A 21100-nucleotide genomic window follows, 5' to 3' on the forward strand; every position below is an offset into this window, starting at 1 on the left:
TGAGCTGGGCCACCAGCACCTTGCCTGGCTGGTGCCACGGGGCAGGGGGCAGAAAGCTCAGCTGGGCCCGAGGGAGCCAGCCTGAAGTTTGAGGCTCCATATCCTAAGCTCCCCCTTCCCAAACTCTCTATCTCCCCTGCCTTGAACCCCTCCATCCTGTCTCTAGCTGCCCCATCAGTGCTCCATCCCAGGCCCGTGTGGAAGTTCCCTCCCCCTCGGGGACATATTGGGATGTCACTGGCTGGGCTGGGCAGGAATGACAGCTGCCTGGCCTCGGGTGTTTGGGCCGGCCAGAGAGAGCCGAGTGGAGGGTAATTTTACTCGCTGGGAGCAGGGAAAGTAATCCTCCAGCCCCCGCCCCGCTGGCTCAGCAGGGCAGGCTTGGCTGGCAGGCTTAGCCCGCCAGTCCCCAAGGCGGGGGCGCTGGGGACACAGGGAGGAGAGGGCAGTGGGGTGGGGGAGCCAGGAGAGCAAGGCTGCCAGGAGAGCCATGGAGCCGTCCTCGCCCCAGGATGAGGGCCTGAGGAAGAAGCAGCCCAAGAAGCCTGTTCCTGAGATTCTGCCCAGGCCGCCCCGGGCCTTGTTCTGCTTGACACTCCAGAACCCCTTGAGGAAGGCCTGCATCAGCATCGTGGAATGGAAGTATCCTTTAGGGCCAGGGCAGCAGGGAGGACATGGGTTGTGTGGGAGAGGGAGGCAGGGGGTGGTCACAGACTGCAAACTTTGGGAGCCAGGGGGACTGAGGACTTAGGGACGGGGTGGACTGCCCCAGACAGTGTGAGGAGCCTTTGGGAAGGAAGCCCTAACTGAGGGGGACCAGAGGAGGAGGAGGAGGAACTGATGGGCTTCTGGGGCCTGAGTGTGCAGCCCAAGGCCTGGGGGCAGCCTGAGATGCCCACTGACCTCTACGAAAGGGGCTGGGATGTTCCCCAGGGCTGTTCCCAGCTGAGCCCAAATCCACGTTATCGTGGGCCACTTCTCTGGTTTTTGAAGCAGCAGCGCCCTTTTGATATAGGATGCGGAAGAAGAAAGCAGTGGCCTCTGCAAAAACATCCCCCATCTCGAAGGGAGGGGATAAAAGTGAAGAGGGAGGTGAGGGCCGAGGAAGGCTTCCACTCTTCCCCCAGGGAAAATCCCAGCCAGGATGGAGGAGAAATGGGCTGGAACGAGGCCGGCCGTGGAGGGCGCCCAGGAGCAGGCCTGGCTGTTTTAGCTCAGACGCACCAGCCCGGGGTTGGGGGTTTGAAATCACTCTGTTTGCGTTAGCTATGGGAGGAAGAATGATGAAAATATCTGGGCTATTTGGGGAAGGGAGGAAGGAGCTAGAGAGAGGTGGGGAGGCCCACGTCCAGTGGGTCCTAAGAGAGAGGGTGAGAAACATTTGAAATATGTGGGAAGTGTTCTGGAAGAACAGGCTCCCAGCAGCTGTTCCCTGGAAGAGAGCAGAGCATGAGATAAGCAAGGGAAGAGTATAGGAAGGGAAAGAAGCACATAGGACCAGATTGGAATAGTTTGGGTCAGAGTCCGCCCTGCTCCCCAAGCTGCGCTCAGCCCGTTGGACCTCCCGCTGCCTCCCCTCCTGCCTGTCTTCTGGGGCTCCGTTCACCCAGCGGGCTCTTTCTCTCCTCCATCTCTGCTCCTCTGTGCCTTCTCCTCTCGCAGGCCTCTGTCCGGTGGCCACCTCTCTTCTCAAACACTGGAGGTTGCTGGGAAGGGAATGGGGTTTCCAATCAAACCCATCTACACGGTGTGCTTCTCCCCACCCATCCACACACACACATACACACACACACCCGCACACTCTCCTCCGTTCCTTCCCTCCCCTCCTTCCACACCAGCTTCCCAATGGTCAGCCTCTCTGATTGGCCCCTGCTGCTCACCAGCAGATCAAGAAAGGACTGGGCCGGGGCGCCCTCTGGAAATCGCTGTGTGGGGTGGGAGCGTCTGGGAGGGGCTGTGTGAGTGGGTTCGAGGTGTGCACACCAGCGTGCGGCACTGATCGGGTGGGTCATCCAGTCCCTCCTCGGGCTCTGAGATGCAGGCTCCATCTCTCTCTCTTCCCTTTCCCAGGCCTGCTCTGTGGGTACCTAGCCCAAACCTGCACCAGCCCACAGCCTCTCCTGCCATTTCTCTGAGTGAGCCCGCAGGTTGTCCGGCCGGAGCCTCAGAAAGTCCTGGCTCCTCTAGAGGACGCAGGTGGGAGCAGGGTTAGGGGCAGGCCTTAGAACAGAGGGTTAAGACTTCCCTGGACCTTAAAGCTGAGTAGCCCCCAGCCGGGGACCAGAGCTTCCTGGTCCCAAAGCATCTAAGTGGAAGTTAGCTGTTTCTGAGGAGAGGGAGACAAGTCCCCCCGGTGGGAGCCTGGCACTTTCTATACCCTGCAAGACTGTAGGGACAGAGCCCGTCAGCCCAGCATCACAGTCACAGTCCAGACTGACCCCCAGCACTCTCTTCCTCTTAACCCTGCAAACCCCACACTCTCCTTAACCCTAGAACCAGGCCCTTCGAGACAATCATCTTACTCACCATCTTTGCCAACTGTGTGGCCCTGGCCGTGTACCTGCCCATGCCGGAGGATGACAACAACGCTCTGAACCTCGGCCTGGTAAGATGGGGCCCCCCGGGCCCCCCTGCAGCCCAGGCGCGGGGAGACCCCCTTGGGGGACCGCGTGCTGGTGGGTGATGCTGGAGCTCCCACCCCCAGGATACAGGCCCCGCCCTCCCGCCCACCTGCAGGGCTGGCCAAGTGGCTCGACAGCTTTGCAGAGTGAACTCACTTCTTCTGGATCCCATCGTATTGCCAGCCGGCACTGGACGAGCCCTCGCTGTGCCTGGGCACCGTGCTGAGCACCTTACAAGAGCCAGCTCACGTACTCCTCGAAACAACCCCTTGGAGTAGGCCCATTTGACAGATGCGGAGGCTGAGGCTTAGCAAGGCCGGCTAGCAAGCGGTGGCAGCTGAGGGCCGACTCCCTTCCCTGGATATAATCCAGAGGAGCGGTGCTTCCACCAAGCTTCCTTCCTGGGAGGGTCTGGTCTCCAAATCCCGGGAGGACGTGTTTAGAGTCCTGTACCTCCTCCTAGGCCCCGTCACCATAACACAGCGCAGAACCACAACCGCCAGAGCTAGGAGGGCTTTCCCAGAGTCAGGCCGTCCTGCCTCCTCCCCACCTCTCTCTTTTATGGGTGAGAAACCGGTGACTTGGTGGATGAAGGGCTTCCTTACCCAAGAGCTGGATAATAACAGAAATGCTTCACACTTAGGAAGGGGTGTTAGGTGCGGGGCTCTGTGATAAGTGTTTTACCGAGCTGCCTTTTCTAATCCCCGGAATTACCCCTGCGGAGTCAGTGACAGTGTTAGACCCATCATGAGACAAGGACACAGGGTCAGAGAGGTGGGGACCTTGCCCGGGGTCACCCACACAGGTCTTCTCTTGGTCTCACACTTGGCCTCCCTGACTGTCAGACCTGCCGTGTCTCCGCTGTGTTGGCAGTGTGGTGACAGCACAAGACTTCTGGGGGAGCCCTCGTGGACAGTGGTCTCAGGCATTTGCTGCACAGGCTCCCGAGGGGACAGGACGAGGGACCCGCCGTGCTAACAGGCTCTTTCCTGCGCTTTCACCGCAGGCGTGGGAGGGAGGAGCCGATGAGCTGGCGTCCGGGGCCTGAGAGGAAGGTGTTTATCTCTGCCTCTCCTTTATCCTGGTTTCCATGGTAATCTATCTCGGGTTGGTGAGAGGGTGGGATTCCAAGTGTGAGCTTGGCTGTAAATGTAATGTAAAAAAATCTCTGAGCTCCCGAGTGTGGAAGGGGAGGGATCAGACGCGGCAGGGCCTGTGTACCGAGGCTGGCGGGGGAGGCGTCTCCCTGAGCCCGGGCCCCCACCAGGCAGGCTTGGTCCTCTGTGCTCCCGAATCTCAGCGGGCTCAGGCCCACCCCACCCTTCAGCATTTCATATTTTGGGGCCCCGGTTCCACTCCAACCCCAAGAAAAGGCCACTACTTTCAAAAGAATCTCTGCTCCTGGAGGGTATTGAATTCCACCTTGGTGGGCACGTCGTCTCCCTCTTGAAACAAAACAGCTGCCCTAAGGGTTTCAAATGGTCCTGTGGGTCTTCCTTCAGCCTGTGGGCGGGAGTCAGAGCCTCGGGCAAGATCTGGAGCTCACAGAGACAGGAGGATGAGTTCCCTGGAGGAGGAAGACTGCCAGACACCTTCCCAAAGCAGCAAAGATAACCCCGAATGTCAGAGTTGGGTGGGCCATTACTAGTCAGTGAGGGGCCATTTACTGTGAAGGCCAGAGAGGGTAGGCGATACTCGAGGTCACACAGCCAGCTGAGGCCTCCTCACTCCCGCTGGTCAGCTACTGTTCATGTCCACAAAGCCAGCAGGAGACATGAGAGGAGATAGAGCAAGAGGAGGGGGACCAAATATTTCTCTCTTGCTTGTCCGACTGGCTGCTTTGTAGGAATCCGAGAAAGGCTGGGGGCTTCCCAGTCGTCCAAAATAACCTGGAGTTTTTAAGAAGGGACCAAGGACCAATTCTTCACTAATTTTCTCATTCATTCAACAAATATTTGTTGAGTGCCTGTGACATCCCTGGCACATACGGGGGATATAATTGGGAACCATAGAGACATAGTTCCCGTCTTCACAGAGCTTAATTAATTAAACCAATTAAACAAGTAGTTACGATTAACTAGGTATTTGGAATGGAATGGGGAACGTGCAGAGTGGGGCACTAGGATGTTGTCCTGGAGGAGAACCTGGCTAGGCTTGAGGTCGGGGAGCTTCCCAGGGATGGGAGGGGTGCCCTGAGCCCTGAAGGATGAGGATGGGGTACCGTCCCACAGGGGCCCGCGGGCTCAGGGTCTAATGCGCTGTGGTCATAGCACCGACATTTTAAGTAATTTCATCTTGGAATCCATGTTTTGTGAGTGAAGTCTAATGGGACAATGGCGCAGGCCCCAGGAGCTCGGAGCCGTGGCCACAACTGGTCCCGCCTTCTGCCACCTCCCTGCCTCAGAGGACAGAGTCAGCTCATTCCCTTGCCCCCTAGTGCCCTGGGCCTCCTGGAGGGGCCTGGGCCCGGGTGTGGGGAGGGTCAGGGTTGGATACATGAGTTCTCTGGTGTCTGAGGACAGGGCATGGTGGTGGCTGTGCCCACACTGGGCTAACAGTGCCACAACCCACTCAGTGGGTGACCGCAGGGCAGAGCCTCTGGCCCATCCCCATCCAGGTACCTGGTGTCTCCTGGCCCAGAGCTGCAGTACCCCTGGGTGTTGTCTGTCCTCCTTGGGTCGAGGCAGCGGGCCTGTGAGAAGGGAGATGTTGGCTCCACATCCCCTCCTCCAGCCAGGGCACAGGAGGTCTGGCTGCGGGATGGGACCTGGCAGCTGGTGGGTGGCGCGTGCCCTGGGGCACAGAGGGAGGTGCCTGTGAGGGTCTGCCCTTGCCCTATACAATGCAACATAGGCAATAAAAAACACCATGGTAGGTTGGTGACCTACCTAAAAAAGAGACCATGGAGGGAAGGCAAACACTTTTATTTCACTCCCTTTAACTACATTTATCTCCTACTTCTAGAACAGGGCACCCCGCATTTTCATTTTGCGCTGGGCCTGCCAGTTATGCAGCGGTCCTGGGTGAGGCGTTCGGTATGAAGGAGAGGTCGTAGGAGCCAGGCAGGAGGAGGGGTCCAGGCTGAGGGAGCACGTGAGCGAAGGGCTGGTGCCAGAGACAGAGAGATGGGTTTGGGATTTAGAAGTCTCAGGCCACGGTGCAGAGCATGGATTGGATGGGGTAGGGTGAGGCGGGAAGCGGGGCGAGGGGTGAGGAAGCCACTGAAGCTGTCCCGGCAGGACATGGGGGAGACGAGCCCAGCGCTGGTGATGGTGGACATGGATAGGAGGACGACGGATAGGAGGCGGGAGATATTTAGGATAAGGATCAATGGGACTCTGTGGCAGACAGATGCAGGGATGGAGGCATGGGGGAGGGGATAAGGAAGGATGGTGCTGGGGTTTCAGGGTAGTGACAGAGCAGATGGTGGTGTCACTTACCAAGACAGGCAGCACCAGGGGAGGAGCAGGCTGGGGGAGGAGGGACATCAGGCATGTCGGGATCCAGGTGCGATGTGCACTGGGCAGGTGGATCTGCAGGTCTGAGCATTCGATGACAGCACTTTCCTCACATGGGGTGACAGCAGCTTAGCTGGGGTGGGGTGGTCAAGGGCCATCTCTGCTTCCCTGTGGAGTGGTACGGGAGGGAGGGAGGGAGCCCCGGAGAGCAGGTCCCCGGCCCCTCGCTGCCACCTCACTTTCTCCTGACTGTGGAGATGCTGCCTGCCCAGACCAGGAGGGACACGCAGAGCGTCCAGCCCCAGTATCCAGGCAGGGCTCCACTTGTCCAAGAGAGAAGCCCGCCTAACAGCCCATCCCGGAATTCCGCCCCCAGAGTGGAGGCTGGGGGACGCAGTTCACCAAGGGGCAGCGTCTGTCAGAGAAGAAGGAGGATGGAATAGACACCGAGCTGCTACTGGGGCCAGCAGAAGGCCAGTGAGATGTCCAGGGGCAGCTGGAAGCCGAGACTGGAAGCCAGAGCCCTGGCTCCCAGCCCAGACCAAGACCCCCCGAGCTGGCCCTGCCCCGGGAGTCCCAGTGCTCCCTGAGGTCTGGAGGAACCTGCTCCCAGTGGGTGCCCCTGACTGAGCTAAAGGAGACCATTCCAGCCATGGCCAGCCTGAGGTGACCCAGGTGGATAAACAACAGCAACGATCAGAGTTACTAGTTACTGGGCACAGGCTAGACATTGATGGCTTTTGCTACATTATCTCACTTCATCTTCAAAGCAATCTTGTGTCCAAGTATGATTTTCAAGAAGTGAAACATGACTCTGATGTAATATAGAAAGAACACGTGTCGAAGATGAATTCAGCTCGCAGGAGGATAAAGCTGATTCAAAGAGGTTGGAAGAGCGGAGCAGAGACGTTGGAGGAAGCCACGGGGGAACAGGGTGCGGGGCGGCCACCAGGCTAGTGATGTCCTACAGGCCGAAAAACCGTAACCGCCGGGGTCACCGTTCCTATCTTGCATCTCTACAGAGCAGCGAGAGGTAGACGAAGGCACATCCTCTAGGTCAGTGGATTTTAGGGGAGGGGGCAAACTTGACAACGTCTAGAAATTGGCAAGGAGCTTGCACATGCCACTGGCATCTTGGGGTGGAGGCGAGGCATGCTGCTACACATCCTACGTTGCATGGGACAGCCCCCTCCCCGACAAAGAATTGTCCTGAAACATGAATAGGGCTGTGGTTGAGAAACTCCGCCCCAGATAATGAAACAATCCTCAGCCAGGCCTGCTATAAAATGCTCCAACAAGACATTACAAGGACACCGCCTCTCCCTTTGCCTACTTCCAAGTTCTGGATGGTTTTTGGTAACCTCTCTCAAGTAGGCCCTGTGTGCAGCCCAGAGTGGGGCAGGTGGCCTTTTGGCCCATCCTCGGCTGGAGCCACACCGCCCCCCCCAGAGTCAGTAGACCCGGTCCGGCCCCCGGTACATTCCTGGGGTTCAGGTTGCTGTGCAGTCCTCCATGAGGCTGCAACCCAAGCCTCTGGCATCCAGGGCGGTTGTCTTTTTATAGGGTCTGGAATGTGCCCGCAGACCTCTGCAGCCAGCAGCTCGCTCCACCTCACTGTCTGGAGAGGCGTGGGCCTACGAACCCCAGCTCTGGCCTTGCCCTCCGGAGATCCGGGACCTGCAGGCAAAATGAAAAGAAAGCCTGGCTTTTGGCCCCCTGGGAGCCTGACCTCTCCCACCCCGGGGACTCGGCTCCCCTTCGGGGGACTCAGCATTCCCCACCCTGGTCCACGCCCCTCACACCGGGGCCAGGGCCTGCGCACACTGATACAGTGAACGACCGAGGCTGCGAAGGAGCTGGGCCCCTCACTCACGCGGTGCAGTCTCGGGGGAGCCATGGGAAAGCACCAGGCTTTCAAGTCAGACGACCCCGCATCCTGGCTGGGACGTTGCTGGTAGCCTCCTGGAGTCTCTGGGCCTCTGTTACCCCATCTGCCCACAAGGGACCTCAATATCTACCCTTTCGGGACTGTGACACCGATGACGGCAACCACCGCATGTCCTGCCTGGCACGCGGGCATTGCTCAAAAAACATTCATTCCTCTCCTTCTCTGCCCTCCCGGCACTCACAGCCCACAGCTGACGGTGCACTGAGTCCAGGCCTGGGGTAGGGGAGTGTGGACAAGATCTGACAGACCTAACCAGATGTCCCAGGTCTGCCCTTTCTCGTGGCGTGGATGGTGGTTGAGACCACAGAGCCTGAAATCAAACTGTCTGGATTCGCATGACGGCTCTGCCGCTTAGCAACTGTGTGATCCTGGAGAAATTACTTAACCTCTCTGGGCTTCAGTTTCCTCCTCTGTAAAATGAGGGTGAGAGTAGCTTCTCAGAGTATTCCTTGAGGATTAAATGCACGGATGTGGCTAGAATAGGGCCTGGCACATAAGTGGGTGCTTAAGAAACCTCAGTATTATTATCATGATCACTCAAGACAGTGCTGGCCCCCCACCCTCTCCCAGGCTGTGCACCTGCCTTCTCTCACCCATCCTAGCACCACCCCATGTGCACAGACCCCTCCTGTGCTCTCAGGAGGGGTCTGGAAAGCCCTGGCAGTTCTGGCCCACCTGGACCTAGGGGATCCTGGTTCTCGGGGTGGGGAAGGAAGGGCACTGGGGGTCCCTGTGGGGCAGGAGAGCCCACTCAGCTCTCGTCTATTGGATGAGATCTCACCAGGCTGAATACAGCCCTTCCCTCACTCCTCACGGTTGTTCTCCAAACCTGGAGGCCGAGGGAGTCACGGAGGTGGGTGCCGGGCCCCAGACACTGGGGGTGGCACAGCCACAGGATGTCAGGCTGGCTTACAGAAGGCTGTCAACTCAGTCAGCTGGTGGGGCAGGCTGCAGAGCCTCTGGCACCTCGCTTCCCCTCTGAGCCTCACTTTCCTCCTCCGTGAAAAATAAGGTGCCAAGGTGAACCTCAGTCCACCACGGAGGTGCTCCAGGAGCATCATCTTTTTTCCTAGGAACCAACCTGATTTGGATCCTGAGCCCATACACCTCTGGGACAGAGAGAGTCTTGGTGCTCTCGGTCACCGTGCCTGCCCTGGCGTGTGCCCGGCCCTGAGGCTCAGGCAGGCCGGGGATCAGGCCATAGGTCCTCTGTCCACCCTGGTCGAGGCCACATTGTTCCTGTCACGTGGGTCCTTCGGGCCCACCCTCCACTGTCTCCATCGAAGTTTAGGATGCAGGGATCCTGGGCAAGGCAGGACCCTGCTTTCTTGGGGGTCCCCGGGGCTTCCTCCCAGACCCCGCGCATCTTCAGGGCACTGTGAGGAAGCAGGCTCCAGGTCGGATTGACCGTGGGACCTCCCAACCCTGGGGTGAATGTCCAGGTCGCTGTGAGCCAGCCCTCTCGCTCCAGCCCCTTTTCCCACATGATGGGTTCAGGCTTCCGCAAACAGAGGTCTGGGGCCCGAGCACAAGCCTCTCCTGAGGCAGGAGGCCCAGCACCGCCGTCTGCTCCAGGGAGGGGGAAGGGCTGAATCCAGGAGCAACACGACGTCCACACTGTGACATCTTGTGACAGCCGTCCCAGCCAGCTCGCCTGGAGCACCTGCTGTGAGGCCCCGGAGGAGCAGGAAGGGGTGTGAGGAGGCCCACGCGGAACCCCGCCCCACCCGGCCGGGGTTCCCTCTCCCTCGGCTCCTTGAAGCAACGTGTCTTAAAGAGCAAATGCCCCCTACCAGCAAGATTTGTGTCCGACAGGTCAAATGCCTTGACCCTCAGGAGGGAGATGGAGGCCCAGGGGATGTGCAGGGTGCTGTGAGCCCACCTCCCCAGGGAGCCCACCTTTCCAGGGAGCCCACCTCCTCAGGGAGCCCACCTTCCCAGGGAGCCCACCTTCCCAGGGAGCTCACTTCCTCAGGGAGCCCACCTTCCCAGGGAACCCTTCCACTGCAGCTGGGGGCTCCCCTGTCGGCGCCGCCCTGGACTGGCCTGTTGAGGTTCTTTCTGCGGCCTCTGTAGATCCCAGAGCCCTCCAAGGGGGCTGCTGGCACCAGAAGACTGGAGTCCAGCCCTCCTGCAGGCAGTGTTGGGGCAGGGCTGGAGAAAGAGGGTGTGGTGACAGCCCCTCTGCGGTCCCAGACAGCGAGATGAGGCGGGGCACGTCTCTTTGGGGCGGCCCAGCCAGCTCCCACCACCTTCCCACAAAGCCCAGGGCGTCCCTGGCAGGAGGAGCAGCCCCGGGTCAGGACCCACTGACCCTTGGAGATAGAAGACTCGGTCTGAAAACAGCGGCAGAGGCAGGGTGAGGGGACTGCAGTCTGAGCCCCACTGTTTCAGCCCAGGACTGTGGGTGGGTCTGGCTCCAACGACCCCAGGAGCAAGTGCCAGGCCTGTGGCTCAGGGCCACACACCAAGCCCCTCAGCCAAGCGTGGCCCCGGGGAGCCCGTTGGAGGCCTGACTGTGGAGAGTGAGGACCCCCTTGAAGGGGACGTTGGTAACGAAGGCCTTTGTGGGGAGCTGGAAACCGAGCTCTCGCCTCACAGAGTCGGACGGGCTCACAGTCCTCCCTGAGGTCAGAGGGTCGGGGAGTCAGAGCTGTCTCCCCCTCTGGTGTGGGAGCCTGGGGTCCAGGGTCCCCTCTCAGGGAGAGAGATCCCGAGGCTGCACCCGATTCCACCGTGTACGTGGGGGGTTTCCCCACACTAGCAAGCAATGCTCTGACACCAGCCCAGGGTCCTACAGTTCAACTGAGTCCTGACACCATCTACCTGGAGTTGGCGTCAGATCCCACAGGTCATGGAAAGATTTTAGGAGCTCTGTGCCAGGAATGGGGATGAAGACCAAATGTATATTTCTTACTATAAATCACGATATCACAGCTCCCTTTGAATTATGCTGCGTGCAGCAGAGATGACAGTTTCCCGCTGTTTAGTCATTCAACAAACACTTCTTGAGCACCGACTGTGTACCAGGCAGTGTGATGTGATCTAGAGCAGAGGTTCTCAGATGATCTCTGGGGAAAGACCAGTTTGTTGCTTTTAATTTCAACCCGCCGTGGACTGATGTGTGGCCCTGCTTCGTGGGACCACACCACAGCTTGTGCCCCCTGGGACTCGCCATGCGCCTTGGACACCCCAGACTGGTCTACAGTCCCCCCGCCTGGAGGCTGTGCACATCGCCACAACAGTCTCCAAATGCTTGTTCTCAGTGCCTACACTAATCCGGGGACCAGCGCGGGCCCCAGCCCGAACCTTGAGTGGTAGCGCGCTGAGGACATCGGTTCATCCATCCACTCGCGAACACTGATGTGGCGGGCACTGTAGACACGGGTGACACAGCAGGGGATAGGGCCAAGGCCTTGCACTCGGGGACCTTACCTTCAGGTCAGCAGAGAGAACTCAAAGAAAGAAAGAGACCTACAGCATGCCACGTGGTGGCAACCACTGAAAAGGAAAGTAAAGCCAGTGAGAAGAGAGATGGGGGGGTCAGTGACGAGGGGACATTCGCCTTGGGATCCAAAAGGAAGAGGACAGCAAGCCACGTGGATGTCTGGGAAGAACATTCCAGGCAGGGGGAACAGCAAGGGAAAAGCCTGGAGCTGAAATGCCCTCAGGAGCAGGAGGCCGCGTCGCCGGTGTGGGGGGGTTCCAACCACAAAACCTGCCCCTTACCACCAGCAGACCCAGAGCCTTCCACGGAGGGCGACCCTGGCTCCACACCCCAATGCCATTGCTGCTGGGGTAATGTCTCCCCCGCCTGTCTTGTGGCAGAAAACCCCGGGGGACCCACCATCAGGGATACGCGGGGTCTCAGGAGGCCGTGGTTTGGCGGAAGGCAGTAAAGAGCTGCACAGTGTCGCAGGACAGCGAGGACAGAGGATTAACTCTCCCCGTGGGTCAGAAGGGTCCTCACAGATGAGGGTCTGCGAGGTGACAGCCTCGGGGACACTCCAGGCAGAGGGCCACCAGGAGCAGAGGCACGGAGGCTGGGGCAGGGGAGAGCCAGGGGAGCTGGGTCATTCCACATGACTGGCAGGGATGCCAGCGGGCCAGCGAGGAGGCCAGTGGGGTCAGCAGGGGTCATGTCACGGAGGGCCTCGCCTGCTGAGAGGAGGCGTTTGGATTTTGTGTGGTAAACAGTGCAGCCATTGAAGAGTTGCAGACAAAGAAGGGGTCAGATCTACACAGGGGAGCACCCGGGGCTGCCGAGGGCACAGACGATGCCAACACGGGGCAGCAAGCAAGGGCAGTGCGGCTCCCCAGATGGGGAGATGGACTCGGGGCGCGAGCCGGTAGGGAGGCCTGGACTTGGAGGGGGAGGACCCAGGGGACAGCAATGGAGGAGACCAGAGAGACCCTGGGTGGCCGGCTTGGGGACCTCGGTGCCACTGCTGAGGCAGGGACACGTGAGGAAGATTCAGATTTGGACATGTTGAGCTCAAGGCCCCGGTGAGTCTTCCACAGATGTGACCTCACACAGCAGCTCTGTGCAAACCAGTAGAACCCAACAGAAGCCAACAGAACGCAGCGCAGGCAGGGAACAGACCTTCACAGAGGGCCCAGGTTTCTCATAAGAAGAGCTGGGATTTATCAGACGTGTGGGCCGTGCTGGGCAGCGGTGGACACTTCCCCACAGGATGCCATCTAACCCTCGAGACACCTCTTCCAGGTGGCTGTCGTTATCTGTTTTACAGATGAGGAGACTGAGGGTCCCAGAGGCTCAGGAACTTGTCCTAAGAAACAGTGCTGGTGAGATCATCACGCCATGTGCCTGCCACCTCCACCTGCCGGCTCTAAGGGGGTGCTGAAGGAAACTGGGGCATTTTAGGGAAAGTTGATAACCTTGGTCTTGGAGAGACAGTGGGGCCTTGCCCAGCGCATCCAGTCCAGCACTTAGTAAATACCTAGGGAATGAATGTCCCTCATTCCTCTGTGACAGCCTGAGCCCAGGCTGGAGGGGCCATGGGGCAACCCAATGTGACACTGATGACACTGTTCCTATGACCGAGCAGGGACGTAGCTCTCCTCCATCCCCCCTGGGCAAGGGCCCGTGCCCTAGGGTTCCTATGGCAAGGTGCTGTTATTCCAGCGCTCAGAATGGGGCTGGGGGAGCATGGTGGGGAGAGCTGGGCCTTGGAGCTGATGGATTGTGGAGACTGAGCGACCCCATCCGAGGCCCACGGCCCTCGCCTAGCTGGCTCTGGGCCAGGCGGCAGGACAGACAGTGGCAGGTGCTGGCGCCTGTCCTGTGTCCGTGGCTGGCTGCCCGGCCTGTGAGCACTGCCACTATTTTGAGCCCTGTTGTCCCTCCCTCAACCCCACCTGTGCTGTCCGACCCCGGCACTGCAGCCCTCCGAGAGCTAAATGCTGCCTTGACTTCACTCTGCTCCCTACTCTTCCCCTGGCTGCTCTGCCCACTCCCAGGAAGCCTGCCCTGCAGGGGATGGGACCACTGCCCCCTTCCAAGAGCCCTGCTCCTCTCAGCAGGGAGGGCGCCCAGCCGCCTTCTGCGGCTCCTTTCCAGGCACGGGCTTCCTGTGATCCCCACCCGGTGTCTAGCTGAGCACGGTCCCTGTCAACAGGCCGGGTGGTGGGATGTGTGGTTTTGCATCTTAATCACACGTCGTCTATTTTCTGGAGGAAAGAGAAAACTTTGGGGTTACAAATTGCAGCAGGAACCAGGGATGAGGTTAAGGAGAGCAGGCTTTGTTCACAGGTGCCTCAGCAACCCCCTCTATACAGACGGGGAATTGTGCTTTCAGGAAAATTCTCTGAATAGCAAGTTGGGAGGCTTCGGGGGCCATATCCACATGAATGAGCCATTTGGAGACCCCTTCCCTTCCCCCCCACACCTACCCAGTTGGAAGTTAAAATAAATTCTCTTCCAAATCACTAACGGGGTGACCAGTGCCCCGATCTGGCTCCACCCAGATTAAAGGGACCCTGAGTCCACAACATGAGTTCTGTCTCCATGGCGTGTAGACGGAGAGGCCCAGGGCCAGGGAGGCCTTTCCTGGGGATGGGCGTACAGATGGTAACAGAGCAGGGGGTGGTTGGGGACGGTGGGGGGGACTGGACTGTGGGGCACAGACCCCTCGTGGGTCACCTCTGGAGGGAGCCCGTCGAGGTCCCTATGTGTGCCTCCTGGGGCTGTGCCGCGCGGCAGCCTGGTCCGGGCAGCGGGCTGGGGTGACGCCCCTCCGGAGCCTGGGCCTGTCTGGGGAGGCCTGGGGGAGGGGAGCAGAGCTCCTGGAAGCCGCAGGCCTGGGTTCAGATGGCTGCAGGGAGAGCAGTTTCAGCCAGGAGTCCTGACAGAAGGGACCTGCTTCAGTTAGAAATAGCTCTCCTCGGCCCAGAGGAGGGGGAGGGGACTGGCCAAGGATGGGGTAACGGAGAGGATCGGGCTCCAGGGGAAGGACCGGCAGGAGTCAGCACAGCTTCTGCGGGGGGCTGCAGCCCTCCGCTCTTCCCTTGGGGCCTGCTCCTCTCGCGGTGCTCCCGATCCCTCCCCTGCAGCACAGGGACGCGTCCTGTCAATGGCAGCTGGGTGGGGCCGTGGGATGGGCAGCGGGGCTACAGCAAAACCAATCAGAGGGGAGACCCTGAGCAGCCAGGGAGGGCGGTCGGACTTCTGAGAAATGCCCTCCTCCTGCCATCATTCCACGGGGGGTGGGAGAAGAAAGATGCCCAAACCAGACACCATCTGCCCAGGCCACTCATTTATTCACCCAGTTCCGGCCCTGGAAGGAGACAAACGAAAAAAATGAACAAAATCCCCAACACTTCATGGAGTTTATGTTCTAGTGGGTGAGACAGAAAGTGAACAAGATAAAAATATACGTGGTATTTTTAGCTAGGGATAAGTGCTAAGGAGACAAAATCAAGCAGGGAGGAGGAACGGAAAGTGCCAGAAGTGGCTCCAATTGTATTTGTGTGGCCAAGGACGGCCTGGGAGAGGGTGACTTTGAGTAAAGACCTGTGGGAAGTGAGGGAGCTGGCCATGTGGGGGGTGGAGGAGTCCAGGCAGAGGAAACAGCAAGTGCAAATGTCCTGCGGCCTGCAGTCCTGGAGGGGAGGGCAGGTGTGGAGCCAGGGTGCACTGGGGATGCACAGGGGGGTGGCCTGACCACGCTTGCTCCCACAGGAGAAACTGGAGTATTTCTTCCTCATCGTCTTCTCCATCGAAGCTGCCATGAAGATCATCGCCTACGGCTTCCTGTTCCACCAGGATGCCTACCTGCGCAGCGGCTGGAACGTGCTGGACTTCATCATCGTCTTCCTGGGGTGAGGCCAAGTGGGGGGTTGAGGGCAGAGGGGCTCTCTGAGCACCCAGGCCCACCACCACCAGAAGCAGCACCCCAGAGGCAGGATGGACCCATGTGTGTGCCAACCCCTGCCCTGGAGCGGCCTGTGTCAGGGGCCAGCCTGGCAGGGCCGCGGCCGGTGCTGTGGAGAGTGGAACATCGTCCCGGCAAGTTGACCCCTTTGCCCAGCTGGGCGCTATGGGTCCCTTTATTCCTTCCACGTCACACAAGTTGGAAATGACGTGGGTGGCTCCTGTGGCCAGTTTCTGGATGTTCATAACTGTCTCAACCTTTGTCATCTGTTCATCTACTCCATGCACCTGTGTGGAGCACCTGTTGCTCGGGTTCACACAAACGGACGTTTAGTAACCCGTGGAGTCTGTTAGGGCTGGCGTCACAAAACACCACACTCTGCGGCCTTACACAGCAGAAATTGCTTGTCTCCCAGTTCTGGAGCTGGAGTCCAAGATCAGGGCGTCACCAGGTCTGGTTTCTCCTGAGGCCTCCCTCCTTGGCGTGTAGACGGCCGTCTTCCCCCAGGTCCTCACACCTGCTGTCCTCCGGGCACACCCGCCCCAGTGTCTCTGTGTGTCCAAATTTCCTCTTCTCCTAAGGGCCCCGGTCCAGCTCGATGAGGGCCATCCGAATAGACTCATTCAACTTCATCACCTCTGTATGGCCCTGTCTCCAGATACAGGCACATTCTGATGTACTGAGGTTAGGGCTTCAACGTGTGAATTTGTGGGGCACACAATTCAGCCCACAACATAACTTCTAATAACCACCACCTAATTGTAACAGCAGCATTTGTCAAGTACTTTCTATGTGCTTTATATGTAACACCTCATTTAATTCTCCCAACAATCCTCTTGTTTTCTCCATGTAAGGAAGCTAAGGCTCAGAGAAGTCAAGCGACTTCTCCAAGGTCACACAGCTAGCCAGTGGCAGTGCCAGGATTCAAACCAAAGCAATCTTGGCTCCAGAGACTGTCATGTAACTACAATGCAGTCCTCCAATTCAAGAAACAGTATGTTGATTATTTACTAACTTGGGTTTACCAAATCGTCAGTCAGCGGTTGGTGAACCGTATTTCCATCTCTCCCAAGGCCTTTCCACAGGTCCCCTCAGTGTGGATGGGACACAGGGTCCCCCCACTGGAACAGTGGCTTATCTGCCCGCTGGCCTCTTCTCTCCCTCTGCTCTCCAGGGTCTTCACCGTGGTTCTGGAGCAGGTCAACATCATCCAAAGCAACACAGCCCCCATGAGCAGCAAAGGAGCCGGCCTGGACGTCAAGGCGCTGAGAGCCTTCCGCGTGCTCAGACCCCTCCGGCTGGTGTCGGGGGTGCCCAGTGGGTGGCAGACCCTCCTCCTCTCCTGACCTGTTCCCTTGCGGGTTCTGGGTCCCCTCCTGCCTTGTGTCCCAGAGGCTTCTCAGATGTGTAGAGAGGGAGGGCCGGAGACCAAGACGGGAGATGACGCCTCTGTTCTCCCCCCGCCCCCCACTGCAGGCCTGCAGGTGGTCCTCAACTCCATCTTCAAGGCCATGCTCCCCCTCTTCCACATCGCTCTGCTCGTCCTCTTCATGGTCATCATCTACGCCATCATCGGGCTGGAGCTCTTCAAGGGCAAGATGCACAAGACCTGCTACTTCATCGGGACAGGTGAGCCCTGGGCACTGGGGAGGGGGACGTGTCCTAGGACGACTCAACAGGGGAGCCACCTGGCCGTGAAGAACCCCAGGGCTAGGGCAGTGCTTCTCACACCTGCCGACCTGGGGAATGGTTTCTCCTGGACAAGGGCTCTGCCAGGGTCAGGGGTCAAGGGCAGGGGCAGGAGGCTGGGCCACGGCTTGTTCTGAAGTGCCTGCCCCTGATAGCTGTGGTACCCCGGGCTTCCGGGGCCAGGCGTGAGCAGAGACGCAGGCTCAGGACTAGCCTGAGTTTCTGCTGGTGCTTTCTCTGCCGCAGAGTCTTAGCTTCGGTCTAAGCAGCCCCTCGGGGCAGGGCCTGCAGAGTGGGATTTGAAGGGGACCTTAAGGAAGAACCCAAGAGCCAAAGGATCATCTGCAGGGTTGTCGGAGACTGCCCACCTCAAGGCTCTGTGGACTCAAGTGAGGCCTCCTACACCAGACTGTTCACCGTCAGGACCCCTTTACACTTTTCTGGGTTGTCAAGGACCCCAGACAGCTTTGTTGATATGGATTTTATCCATTGAAATCTATGGTATTAGAAATGAAAACTGATAAAAAGGTCCTAATATTAATTAACCAATTTGTTTTAGAGGAAGAGTAATAAATTCACTACGTGTGAACATAAATATTTTTATGAAAAATAACTATATTTTCCCAAACCAAAAATATTTAATGAGGAGAATGGTACCATTTTACATTTTCTCTAAATCTCTTTAATGCCTGGCCTCACAGCAGTGTGCCGGGTTCTCACATCTCCTGCACTCAGTCCGTTGTGACATCACAAGTCACATAGGCTCTGGAAAACTCTACTCGGCATTCGGTACAAGATTGGGAGATGAAAGGGCAAATGGCGTCTTGGGCTTATTGTGAAAATAACTTGACCAGGCAGATACCCGGAAAGGTCTCGGGTCCCACACTCTCGGCTTGCTGCTCTAAACTGGCAGCAGCTCCCCGGTGCTCAACCTGTCTCAGTCCGAGATTTCCTTACAGCGGGGTCTGCAGGGAACTGCACACGGCACAGGAAAGAGGTGACCTCTGTTAGGACAGGGCTCCTGCCGAAGCCCCCGCATCTAGCTCACCAGAATAACACCAGCTGGCCGAGACCACCTTGTCCTGCAGGGCCTCAGGAGACGGTGTCACCACTGACAGGGGCAGGCACACAAGGTGCAAACCCACTCACAACAGAAAACTGTGATAAAGCTTTCCGTGGTTCCGCCCCACTTCTGCCTCTTCCTGTCCCCATGACAATCTTCGTCCTATAACAAGCATGATCAGGACAGACAGAAGTGGGCTTTCCATCACAACCTTCAAACCAAATCTGGAGGTCTCACCCGGAGCTCCCCTGAGTCCTTGACCAGTGCTGACCAGCCGTGCTCAAAAGCCCCTCCGGGATGAGAGCTGCCCAACACCTTGGCCCGGGACCCACTCAGAGCCCAGGGCGGTCGACGTCCTCCCTCCCATCTCCAGGGTGCTGAGCCTACAACGGTAAATGTGGTAAGGAAGGGCGCTCTGGCTCTGAGCCAACCTACTTTCTGAACACAGTGGAGGCTACGCATCCTAAGATGAAGGGGGTCTGGGATGTCATCCAAATTGCGGGACTGTAGAGCCAGCAGTAGCCCCATCCAGGGGCACAAAGGGGCCGGCAGCTCAGGCCTGCCGGGAGCTCCCCCGAGAGCAGCCCCTCGCCTGGAGCTGGTGACTGGTATACCCCGTCTCCGTGCCGCTGGGGCCGCTCCATTTCAGTCGCAGACAGAGCTCTCAAGGCGGAACATGTGCCCCCACCCCACACCTCTGGCCAGCCGGCAGCTGCCTCCTTTACGAAGCTCTGGGGACAAAGGACACTCGCATTACATCTGCTTCATAGGCTGCACTTCCGAGGACCAGTAATCAGGCCTGGGCCCAGGAACTAATCCCTTCTGCCCGCAGCTGCCCATCACCATCACTGAGCCCTCGGCCCCAAGCATCCCTCCCCATCCCTCCCCACGTGCCCCGTGCTCCCCATCCTTTGTGTTTCAGCTGCGTGTCTTAGACCCGCTACTCAATGATTTGAGCCTTCTCTCCCATCCTGTCCACCTGCTCCTGTGTCTGACGCTCATGCCCCTTCTGCCTCCAGACATCGTGGCCACGGTGGAGAACGAGAAGCCCTCACCCTGCGCCAGGACGGGTTCGGGGCGCCCATGCACCATCAACGGCAGCGAGTGCCGGGCCGGCTGGCCGGGGCCCAACCACGGCATCACCCACTTCGACAACTTTGGCTTCTCCATGCTCACCGTGTACCAGTGCATCACCATGGAGGGGTGGACCGACGTCCTCTACTGGGTGGGTGTGGGCCCGCGCCTGCCGGACCACCTCCCTGCATCCACGGGGGCCGGGGGGCGGGAGGGGCCGGCCAGTCACTGACTCCAGGGCCCCCGCTCCTTCTTGCCCCTCCCTGGGGAACCCACACAGGGCACATGGTCCCCTTCTCGTCCCCAGGTGTGTGTCCCAGCATCCTTTGGGCAGTCCCCAAGGCACAGCCTGTCTGTGCAGGACCCAAGCCGGGGGTGAGGAATGGGAACCAGGAGCTCCATGGGTGCTGGTCTCCGTTCCTAACTCTTCCCTGAGCCTGGCTATGAGCGACTCGTTCCCGATGGCCTCGAATCTCAGATTTCCTGAGGGACGAAGGGCCCTCTGAGTCTCTCTCTTTGCCACTGGGCAAGGCTGCTTTCCCATATAAATATTGTTAGATATCAGTTTCCTCGCCTGTAAAATAAAAGTACTGCCTGCATCATAGGTTAGGTATGACGGTTAGAGGGGGATTAACTGAGTTACAACAGTGCCGGCACAGAGTTAATGCTATATCAGAGTTTTCTTGTTGGAGTGTATTATTTATTAGGTTAGGTTGCATTTCTTATTTCATCCTCCAACAATGGAAACACAGTTCCCACTTTACAGATAAGGCACTGAGGCTCAGAGAGGTTCAGTAACGTGCCCAGGGTTGCAGAGCTCTGCATAGTGAGCAATAGAGCCAAGAATTGGATGCTGATCCATCCAGCTCCAATTCCGGGACTTAACCACGGTGTGACACCACCCACGGGGGAAAAAGGGGTAAAACTGTCAAATGGTTTGCCAATATAAAGGATTAGCATGAACAGTTCTTGTAAGCTCGTATTATGGGAGCAGATTATTACACATTTCAGGACTGTCACATGTTATCCCACGTCTGTAACGAGACTGTGAGGAGCAAGCACACCATCACCCCCGCGGGACAGATGGGTGCTGTTCGGAGACGTTAGGGGCTCGGCTGGGGCCCCAGAGGTTGTCCGTGAAGGAGCTGGCCAAGCTCGGGCCACGGAAATAGCGTCCACGGGAGTCAGGCCAGGAGGTGGATGGTTGCAGGGAGAAATGGTTGGTCTCGCTGGGCCAGGCAGACAGTCACCAAGGCCCCTTGGGAGGCCCAGCTCCGGGTCCTAGGTCCTCAGGTGAGAAAAGGTCCCCTCTCTGGGCTCCGATGGCCTCCCTTCTTGTCCCCCAGGCTCAGGGAGAGTGTGAGTGGGCCAACTCGGGAAGGGGACCTAGGCCCTCAAGTCAGGGGCTGGGACTCACACCTCTATTGGGACCAGGTCAACGATGCCATCGGGAATGAGTGGCCCTGGATCTACTTTGTCACCCTCATTCTGCTGGGATCCTTCTTCATCCTCAACCTGGTGCTGGGTGTCCTGAGTGGGTAAGGCTGCCGGGAGGTGAGAGGAGAAGGGGAGGAGGGGGAGAAAGGGGAGGAGGAGGAGGAAGAGGAGGAGGGAGAAGAGAAGGAGGATAGAGGGTGCAAGGGAGGAGAATGGGCGGATGGGGGGAGGAGGAAAAGATAGAGAGGGTGAAGGAGAGATGGGGGGGAGGAGGAGGAAGGGGAGGACCAGGGCAGGGAGACGTGGGTTAGAACCTCCGCTCATCCCAGGGTCCCCTTTAGCTAAGAGCATGCTCCCTGGTTAGCAAGGAAGAGATAGAAGATGCAGGCAGGAGCCCCTCAATTTGTTGTCTCCCT

The 21100-nt window shown here is 58.5% G+C and overlaps 1 protein-coding gene across 1 annotated transcript in view; it reads left to right on the forward strand.

The window, feature by feature from the left end:
* Positions 1-490: 490 nt before the first annotated feature.
* The window catches only part of CACNA1S (calcium voltage-gated channel subunit alpha1 S), a 63720-nt gene continuing 43110 nt past the window's right edge, over positions 491-21100 (forward strand). The window contains exons 1-7 of the mRNA XM_004438969.3: positions 491-642; positions 2500-2605; positions 15229-15368; positions 16596-16738; positions 16898-17050; positions 19193-19398; positions 20682-20785. Of these exons, the coding sequence (XP_004439026.1) occupies positions 491-642; positions 2500-2605; positions 15229-15368; positions 16596-16738; positions 16898-17050; positions 19193-19398; positions 20682-20785 (1004 nt within the window). The remainder of the gene's footprint in view (positions 643-2499; positions 2606-15228; positions 15369-16595; positions 16739-16897; positions 17051-19192; positions 19399-20681; positions 20786-21100) is intronic.

This window comes from Ceratotherium simum, chromosome 36 (assembly GCF_057802395.1).
Source record: "Ceratotherium simum simum isolate JZ-2026a chromosome 36, ASM5780239v1, whole genome shotgun sequence".
NCBI lineage: Eukaryota > Metazoa > Chordata > Mammalia > Perissodactyla > Rhinocerotidae > Ceratotherium > Ceratotherium simum.